At 34.6% G+C, this 11,063-nt stretch overlaps 1 protein-coding gene across 1 annotated transcript; it reads left to right on the forward strand.

Moving 5' to 3' along the window:
• Positions 1–290: 290 nt before the first annotated feature.
• On the forward strand, positions 291–7,009 carry LOC147076320 (uncharacterized). The gene is made up of 3 exons (XM_085941238.1): positions 291–859; positions 2,972–3,070; positions 4,665–7,009. The coding sequence occupies exons 1-3, from the start codon at positions 704–706 to the stop codon at positions 4,905–4,907; spliced, it is 498 nt and encodes a 165-aa protein (XP_085797364.1). The 5' UTR covers positions 291–703; the 3' UTR covers positions 4,908–7,009.
• The last annotated feature ends 4,054 nt before the right edge of the window (positions 7,010–11,063 follow it).

An 11,063-nucleotide genomic window follows, 5' to 3' on the forward strand; every position in this document is an offset into this window, starting at 1 on the left:
AGTCAAATATTGCGATTATCGTAATGTCTTCCGATAATTCTATAATTTTGTGTTATCTATTTATATGTAGACTTGCATAAAATAATATAGCAGTGATCTTTTATGAATTTCATAAATACGAATAAAAAAATTATTTATAAATCTCTCATTTCCTAATGTGTAAATTTATTAATAAAAATGTTTAAAATAATTACAGGTTTTTGTACCTACCTATTTATCATATCGAATTTACGTAGTGATGGACGGACGAAATCTGGCAACTCAGTGAATAAAATAATTCAAACATGTTTGAAATCCAAACAACCGGTCTGCGGATTAAAAGTTCGCAGATCTGGGGTGCTCCACGCGAAAAAAATTCGAAGATCGTCTGATTTGCGTTCCAGTGGAGCGCGTGCTTTATTATATACCTAGCTTTTTTTAGGTATACATATAGCTTTATTCCAAAAATAGCTGGGCTACACCTAGTAAATATTGGATGGCAGTGAAATAATATCGGTTACTTAAATAAACCAACTTATTAACAAACTAGGTACCTATGAACTGTGTTGGATCACCAAAGACGATTAATGTATTGTCATACATTATTGTCTATTATCACGGCGACCAATTAATATTAGTCTATGACGGCGGCCAAGTACTTGTTTGACAGTTTACTTACACGTGCTTAGCGTGACACGATTCTTTTTGAGAACGGACACTTTCAATGCGTAAAATGGACGTCAAACGCGAAGCAGTTGACTTCGAACCTGATGCAAACGAGCAACATTCGTTCGATATGTCTTTACATGGAAATAACCCAAAGTCAATTAATACTTTCATCAAACAAGAGTATGTTGATGATCCCGACCACGTTGCTGAGGTTAGTTGTCAAATGTTATTCATTATAAAAACACCTCAATCGATAATATTTATATAGAAAGTTATATTGTAATATTCTAAGACAATTGATTCTCAGAGAGAATCAACAGATAACACCAACGATATACCTAAGTAAACAGGAAGCAAGTGTGTTTCCGAAAGAAATATGTGATCACTTGGGAATTTTTCAAAGGCTGTGGAAGGAAACTTTGTAAAACTTAACCGATTATAATTACTGTATATGAGTCGCCGGCAATAGTAATTTGAACGTTCGTTCTGAATTAAATCTATCAAAACGTTCTTGTGATATGAGCTATAAAACAAAGTAGTATTTTAATTTATTCGCATTATTGTCTAACGACCGGTTTCGTTATTACCAAATCTACATAATATATTGTTTTATTTTTAATTCTATTATTATAAGTACCTATGATGACACGTGACATTGTTAATTTGGGTAGATTATATTGTTTGCACTGTGCTTGTTATTATATTTTTGAATGGTTAGGTACCCCTCGTGATTACTTTTGTAGAGTACCTATCTAATGGATGTTTGAAGAATGATCAATGCAATGATTCAATTTTTCTAAACATTAAATCATACACTGATTTAATGGCGGATCACACTTTCTCCGATACCAGTCGGGGTGGACCGAGCGTGAGAGTGTCGTAGGTCCGCTCGACTCGGGTTTATATTCCTTGTCATCACATCTGTTGCAGTTATTTGTGCCTAGCTGCAGAAGCGCTGGGCATATTAAAACCATAATGACGTATACAATTTGACAGCGTTAAAAATGTCACCATAATTAATTACAATGCCAATAGAAGTCACACTGAGGTGTATTGTGTACTGGTAAATTACCTACCTATGAGATAATAGCAGACTAAACGTAGATATCCAATATGATGACATTTTATTATTCGCATACTTATTCGCTTCCCCCGCAATTTCTTCTTTGGCGATTATCCGAAGTCGAGTTTTAGGAATGGTACCTAGTACGTCGCGATTATAAGGTCAGTTTCAGACGGGACACCGGTGTCGCGCTCGCATATATTATAGGAGGCCTTTGTATTCGATTAAAGGGGCCTTTGTATTATGTTTATGAACGCCCCAGAGCTAATGAGTCAACGCTTGTCCGGTGCTCTTTTCCGTCGGCTGGTACATTCTCAAGACGCCGATACACTTTTTTTTATTACCGCAGGCAGTTTTATGTTCTAATTCATAACGCAAAATTATGCGTTGACTCTGGGGCACACATAACATAATACAAAGGCCACTTTATTAGAAAACAAATGCCTCCTATATTATACACGAGCTCGACACCGGTATTCCGTTTGAAACGGGCCTAATGGCATCCGCTCACGTGAATACTCAAAAAAGACGAGACTGAAACTCCAGTATCTAGGTAATGTATTTCAATGACGGCAAGACTGGAATCTGTTAGTTTCAAAACGTTCGCGACCGAAACCGAAGAGACGCGATTTACTCTCAGTTTGCGGTCACTCCATAAAACAGTGGTCCCAATATTAGTACATTCGATGAAAAATCATATTTCCTTACCAAAATTGGTGGCACAGAACTGAACTGAACACGAAACAACAAGCCATGGCGTCAAAAGTCAAAGATGTCGAGAAATATTCCTGCCTGTATAATTACAGACTGCCAGAATATTCCCGTAAAGATATTACGGAAAATGCTTAGAATTAAGTAGGAAAGACAATGGGTTTGACAGTTTGAGGTTATGAGACTATTAGGTTTCAGTAGCACCGTGTGCGAAGCATCGGTCACTGTGCAGTTTATGAGTTCCATCACCAACCAGTTCGTCAGATTGTAGTTTCTGCGTGAGCGGGTGGCCTAAGATTGCAATAAATTTCGCACAACGGCTTCCTCAAACGGTCGGTGATGCTGTAACTTCGTGACCTCGTGGCTCCAGGAACAGTTTACTATTAATTATTAGACCCATTAAAAAATAATTATGTCACCTCGCTTTCCAATGTAAAAATGCATAGTACAACGAATATATCTTGTCAGTCTAGCGTTACCTATTTAAAACCTACTAAAAAAACCCTCCAAATGAATTGTCCACTACATCGAATACTAACTTATTTTCAGGGAGTAGTTTTCAACGCAGAGAATGTTAAAGACACAATAAACCAAACCTTTCACGAGGATCCTCAACCCAGTTACTGTTCTTCAAAACCAGCAAATCAGGTATGTCCACCACAAAACTCTATGAAAATTCAACAATGCCTACTTACTGCCATAGTGATAATTAGTGATATTTTTTGACGTATTAAAATTATAATGTTAATTGTTGAAATCATTGATTATAATGTTATCAGGGAACCAATAATTTGTAAGGTTTATATTAAAATGAGTGAAATACATGACATATATAAATAGTTTCATAGTAGGCACCTAGGTACTTGTTTAAATAAAATATAACCGCACTGCATCGACACCTGCATGACGTTTTGAACATTTTTATCTTTTTTACATGACTACTTTTTTTTTCAGTCAAAATCACGTTTTTTGTTTTAAATGGTTGGCACTATGTATTTTCAAAAAGAATATTGTCTATTATCTATGGTTTGTAGGTTAGGTTCTGTTCAAAATAGTATTTAATGATAAAATATCGCAAGTAATTTTAACGTACGCACACGTTGAAACTGTTAAAATTGATTAAAAATAACAGGAATAAGAAATAATAATTCAAAATGATAATACTATATCGTTGGCACTGTCTTTAATGAAATTTAGAGAGGTGATGATCGTTCAAAATATTCTACAAAATGACGAAACCATTGACTAAGTTTGTCGCCGTGACAGCGTGACAGTGACGTGACATGTATCCCAATTCGATCACAACTTAAGCCTCCCCTAAGTCTACATTAGCAACAGAAAATTTCGTATGGTTATGGGTTTATCTGTAGCCGAGTTCGCCTTCCTGAAATCTTTAGCCCCCGTGCGTACATTAGACATCATAAGCAAATTCGGTGGTGAATGATTAGCAATCGTCTGAAATAATACAACATATTATTTAAGTTCCATGCTTAGTCTATAGATACATCTAGACGCCACCCATTCCATTGCTAAATGAAGATGCCACATGCGTTTGGTTTGTGGGCGAGCGAACGCATTCGTATGCAAATTTTCGAGACCATAGACCATTTCGCTAGTGCTCGCCCAAAGTGCTTGCACTAGACGCTCAGAATTAAAATATATTTTTCTATTTTTTTACGTTACATAGTATTTTTAACCGTTCAAAACGCAACCATTAGGTAAAAATATTCATAATTTAAATTATTTTTAAGAAACACGGTCACTTGATATTAAAATATATAATAATATACAAATAAATTATCACGAACATGTATCAACTTACCTATGAAACGTAATACCATATTCATGCTTATCAGTACGGCTACCACATTTTAATACAGCACACAGAACCATCTTTTCTACTTAACTAAAAATATTTACCACTGACTTTATGTTTATCACAAAAAATATCAATTTTAGCAACACGTGCTTGCAGGTTATCGACGCTTAGTTAAGCAAAAAACTAAGATTTGGCGGCTACGCCAACAACAAAACCTTCTACACATCTGTAAACCTTTTATCTTACTCTAGCGCGTGTCGTAGAGATTTTGAAGGTGCCGAATACTTTCTTACTCGCACTTATGCATCGTTTTTGTTCAGACTTTGGTTCCATGCGTATTCATTTGTTATAACATCAGCATACGCGTTTTTTTTAATACATTCTTTACTATTCACTTTGATGTAATATTTCATGTTCTTTTAGTTGATTCCTGCAACTTCTGCATTGACCGACACGGCTAGTCTCGGATCGTCAAAGAAAATCTCAGAATTACAAGAGCCATACGATGAAATACAGATTGATGAACAAGACATCAAGCAAGAACTCGTGACATATTATCAAATGATAACTAATACAGACGTCGTCAGTCATTCTGCTGAAAAGCCATTTAAATGTAGCGAATGCAATTACTTATCTAAATATGAAGGTCAAATGAGGCGTCATTAGATGACTCATTCTGGTGAAAATCCATTTAAATGTGACCAATGTAATTACTCATGTATAAGATCTGCTTATATGAAAACTCACAAAATGACTCACTCTACTGAAAAGCCATTTAAATGTGACCGTTGTGATTACTCTTGTAAACAATCTGGTTACATGAAAATCCACAAAATGACTCATTCTGGTAAAAAGTCATTTAAATGTGACCAATGTAATTTCTCATGTGCGCAATCTTATAATCTTAAATTACACAAAATGACACATTCTGGAGATAAACCATTTAAATGTAATCAATGTGATTACTCTTGTATACAATCTAATCGGCTGAAAATACACAATGCATCGCATTCAGATGAGAAACCATTTAAATGTAATGAGTGTAATTTTTCGCTTGCGCGATCTGATAAACTTAAATTACACAAAATGACACATTCTGGAGAAAAACCATTTAAATGTAATCAATGTGATTACTCATGTATACAATCTGATCAGCTGAAAATACACAAAATGAGTCATTCTGGTGAAAAGCCATTTAAATGTGATCAATGTCATTTTTCATGTGCGCAATCTTATAATCTTAAATTACACAAAATGACACATTCTGAAGAAAAACCATTTAAATGTAATGAGTGTAATTTTTCGTGTGCGCGATCTGATCATCTTAAATCACACAAAATGACACATTCTGGAGAAAAACCATTGAAATGGACTTCTCGTGTACACGATCTAATCAACTGAAAATACACAATGCGTCGCATTCAGGTGAGAAACCATTTAAATGTAATGAGATTAATTTTTCGTGTGCGTGATCTGATAAGCTTAAAGCACACAAAATGTCACATTCTAGTACAATTTTTCTTCAATGACACGTCTATTTGAAATCGCACAAAAATTCACATCCTATGTAAATTGACGTACACACAACTACTTAGAAACGTATGTCGATTTGAATCGATTCATTTATTCGGTATTACATACTTAGGTCAGTAATTAATAATTATGTTTATGTAGTTTCCTAGTTATACTAAGATACAAAGCAAATCTGCATTCTGTTCTCAAATGATAACTGAGGTATATAACTTAAACAGATTAAATTAAATAAATAATCGTGAGTATGTACCGCACAGTAGTTGGAATGTCCCGAATCCATGTTATGATAGAGTAATTATTGCAATTTAAAAGTTTGACATGTTCTCTAAAATCTGGCTCAGTGCTAATTTATTTGTGCTTGATAGATAGAGATATGCATGTTTTTTTTTAGAATTATTATTAACCATGTCCTTTCTTTTTCATACAAGGTGGATGTTAGTAATTTCGAAAAATCACAAACACCCAGGTTTTGAGAAAAACACATAATTTTTTTTTTCATGGCCGGGAATCGAACCCAAAACTCTCGGGTGTAAGGCCAGCGCCTTACCCACTGCACCACGAGAGCCGCCTAGATATGCATGTTCTATATATCGGATAATCTTGATTTTTTTCTAGTATACATATTTATATATATGTTACACCGCCGAATGTGCGAAATTGACTATCAACGTGACAGGAGAAAAAGTAAATTTAATACGGATGGTTTTAGTAGTTATAATTGGACATAATATAATATTATTATTATTAGGTTAGGTTTTGTAATTCTGAATTAAATCATTCAACTGAATGTCCATTTTGAGGTTAGATATCAAGTGTCAACAAACTATCACAAACATTCAATCGACCATTGCACGAATCAAATCACGAAAATACTTTTCAATAAAATTCTTCCGTTATCATATTATAGTTCTAGATTTTTTTTGCGCATAATAAATGGATATGAACGTCATTGCAGTTATTGATTGGAATATTTTTATATTATAATCAATGACATTTGACACATTTGTTTAGTTTGATTAGTTGCAAAAAATACGGATGCAAAATTGAGTCCTCTCGCGCCAAAAATAAAACGAATGTCGCCATTAATAATTAGAATATAAGTTATATTAAACTACAGTTAATTAAGGAACTAAGTTTAGGAACTATAGAAACGATAATAATAAACACCTATGTCACTGTTTAAAATAAGTTTGTAAAAAAAATAACCATTGCAAATACAAAGCCACGTGCTCACCAAAAAACAAAGACTTATATCATTTATTTTTGTGAATCCTGAGTTCTCGGAATATCTCACTCCACACAATTAATTGCTCTGAATACCCAAATAATCGATTTATCAACCCCACGAGATATTATATTCTTGGAAAAAATAAATGGTAAGTAAAACAGCTTGTTACTACATACTATTTGATTAATAAAGCCCCAAGGGAAGATCTAACAAAATATTCGTACCACCAAAAAATTTCAATAAAAACTGATTTGCAGAACCAAATACTATTAATATCTTAAAAGATTTTGAAAAACGCACTAATTTCTCAATTAAACGACACTTTATTGGTATTTTAACATTTTTACTTCGATCTGTGTGCCACCAAAATATCCACCTATTGAATTGAGACATTTCAAAATTGTCCTTATGATTTTACAGGTACGTCACGTTTATATCCGATATTTCCTTACCGTATATGTTCGCCATATTTACTGTTCACGTCATGTCACGTGTCACTATGGCGCCGTCTATGCATACTTCACAAGTATATTAAATGCAGATGGCTCTGCTAGTCAAGATAATTAAATTTAATGTGGGTTAAAATTTCATTTTAAAAATGACGACACGACGTTTATGTTAATTTTATTATTGATGGCTTCAAGGGTCACATTCACCTCACCTCACCTCGTAATAAAAACATGTCCACAATTTGTTTTTATTAAAAATAAAAACTGATCCCAGATTTTGAACCCCTTATGGCTACCCCAAACTATAATACAATAATTACCTGTCCTCTTCGGAAACCAAACATACAAGGACAATACAATTGTACTTATCAAAACATGATCAATATTCAAAATGCAATCCTCGGCGAATCATGTTTTGGTTAGGTTGCTGCCTCGTCACCGTTATACCTACTGACCTGCTTAGTAAAAAGACAGTGTGTTTAGATCTTTAGTTTCATTATTTGATTTTGAGTTTGAATTTCTTGAAAAATCTGTTGGCTATCGCCTGATGCTGTGAATGCCAAATGCATGAATCTGACAATGATCCATTGCTGGGGTTAAGTTTCACGTTGCTTTATCTTGTACCTACTAAGCTGAATAAGAACGTCAATGGGTTGCTTTCTTTTTGATGACTGGGTGTCCATCAATGGCTTCAATAGAAGTTATATACCTACCTCATGTAGCCATACCTTCTTACTGATTTTACCAATGCAGTAGGTGCTGGTTTATTGGACATTGGTCTGATTATTGTCAGTGATGTAACCAGTGCAGTTTAGGAATACCTACCTACTACATCAAAAATATTAATTTATCAAATGATTGAGTACCTACTGGTAAAATGGGGTGAAGTGGTGCCAACTTTCGACGTTTTTTTCAAATACCTCTGCCATTTATTTTAGAGCTAGATTGTAATTCTAAATAGGTATATAATAAATGTGTCTTCGAACCAAAGACATTCTAATTCTCATTCTAATGGAAAGTAAATAAGTACATAATTCCAAAACTGAGGAAAAGTTATGGTCGATTAAAAACTGGCCCATATCACCCGTATTTTGTGGTGAACTTGTCTACCCCTTAAAGCTTATAAAATATCAAACCAATTCACTTCACCACGTAAAATCGATCAATTGTATTAAGATATAGGTAGGTAGCCTCAAAATTTAGAAAAAAAGCTTAATGGTTCAAATACACTATATGACGATCGGTCACATATATGTCGAAAAACCCGCTTCTTATGTTGGCGTCCTGTGTCATAGAGTGTAAATACGATGTCATAGACTGTCACATATATGTCAAACGATCTATGACGGCCTTCTATGTCATAGATTTTCGGCTCAGTGTAAACACCTCGGTAATTTTGTGTGACACTAGTTTATGTCTGTGACATCTATGCCGAACATGTTGTCATATATTATTGTTTATGGGTCATAGATCGCGCGGGAAGTGTTTTTCTGTCTTTGATTTCAAACGCCATCTTAACAATCTTGACTACTAAACGAAACAATACCTAGTAAAAAATGGACAGAAGAAGTCGCAAAATCGTGTTGGAGTGGACGGATGAAATAATCATTAATTTAATCGGATTGGTAGAAGGTAATCCACTATTGTGGGACTGTACACTGACTGATTATAAAAACAGGGTCCAAATCGTACAAGATTGTGCGTAAATGGCAGAGTTTGCGGTGCCAATACAAAGACTATAAAAATAAGGAAAAGGCGACAAAGAGTGGCCAAGGGACCAGCGACAGGTGCCACGTGAGATGAAAGTTTTTCGGCCTCCTGAAGTTCCTTGGCTGTGACTCGATAGCTGTCGTCACTACTTCAAATTTAGCAAGTAGGTATCGCAACGATTTTTATTAGACATTCCACATCGAGTTAAGTGTTTCTCTAGCGGCTAGCTATTCCAATTCAGATAACGAGCTCTCTTTGCAAAGTATTTATAGTATATTATTATTCTATGAAATGTATAAAGGTACCTAGGTACCTATCCACAAAAGTGTAGACAGCCTTGAGGTAGTTCCTTCCTGAAACTTGGTATTATATTAGGCAGATGCTCTGTGAAATTAAACACAATATTATCCTATGACCATTCAGTCTCAGTTCTCTTTTCAATTGATGACTTGTTTAGGCTATTAAGCTAGGTAAAGATACTCTACTCCATATCGTTGTGATCTCAATTCTTGATTCCTGATGTTTTTTTCGTGTGTATCTTTAACAACAATGCATCGAAATCTTCCAGCGACAAGCGTACAAATTTTTTATACATTGCCGTATCCTCAGCTCTTAGCTCTCTTATTAAATTACTGTAGCATCCGAGAGTTTCCCGTCTTGCAATCCACTAACGAACCCAAACTCGTCTGCGTCTTGGTTTTTTATTGTCTAACAACAATAAATATGCCACGATTGCCGCGGCAGAAGCTCCATCCGCCGGCATTATAATATGATATGGACAAGAACCAAATAGATAAATAAATTTAAAATCTCACTAACAAGCCTAGGTAGGTACTGATTTATTTCGTTTTATAATTATTATCTGTTTGACGTTTATGAAGGCGTACCAACCATAAAGTTTGTCAAGCGTCATGTTGGTAGTATTTATCAGTGGCAAATATGTGACACAATAGATTTTACGGCATGTGTGTAAACGGATTGGCACATACGGGTGTCATAGAATCTATGCCCACGCCTCTGTCATAGATTTTTTTGACATATATTGGCTCATGTGTAAACGGAATGGCATAGATATGATCATAGACACTAAAACGCTCTTGTCACATATGTGCCCAATCGTCATATAGTATATTTGAACCTTAACTCAATTTTGCATCGTACCTACTAAATATCCTTTTCTGGAATCAAATTTTGCATGGATCATGATTTTTAGTCAAAGAGTCAAATTTAGTGCCAAATTGTCATTCAATTATAATAATTGTGGTTACAACTTCATGCACATTGAACATGGTAAGTATTTTCTCAGTACTGCACTAAAATACACAAGCAATAACAAGTGGAGACGTCAATCTAATATATAAAAATTAATATTTGTGTGTTTGTTTGTTCGTATTGAATGCGCAGCCATACCGTTCATCCGATTGCGATAAAACTTTGTAAACTTATTGCTTGCACTTGCGCGAAGAGTATAGGCTATACTAATATATAAAAATGAATGTATGTCTGTCTGTCTGTATGTCTGTCCCGTATGCGTTCCTATACCATTCATCCGATTGCGATGAAATTTTGGTAAGTGGTTATATGCACACCCATAAAGGTTTCTGAATTAGAAAAATCATCATCTTCTTCTTCTTCTATTCTATATTTTTCTATTCGTATGGTTCCTATACCATTCATCCGATTGCAATGAAATTTTGGTAAGTGGTTGTATGCACACCCATGAAGGTTTCTGAATTAGAAAAATCATCATTTTCTTCTTCTTCTTCATTCTATGTTCTTTTATTCGTATGGTTCCTATACCATTCATCCGATTGCGATGAAACCTTCGTCAGTTGTTGTGTTAACACCCGCAAAGGTTTCTGAAATAGTACAATCATCTTCTTCTTCTTCTTCTTCATTCTA

The sequence above is a fragment of the Rhyacophila brunnea genome, unplaced genomic scaffold (assembly GCF_057557595.1).
Source record: "Rhyacophila brunnea isolate RB1 unplaced genomic scaffold, BYU_Rbru_1.0 scaffold_13, whole genome shotgun sequence".
NCBI lineage: Eukaryota > Metazoa > Arthropoda > Insecta > Trichoptera > Rhyacophilidae > Rhyacophila > Rhyacophila brunnea.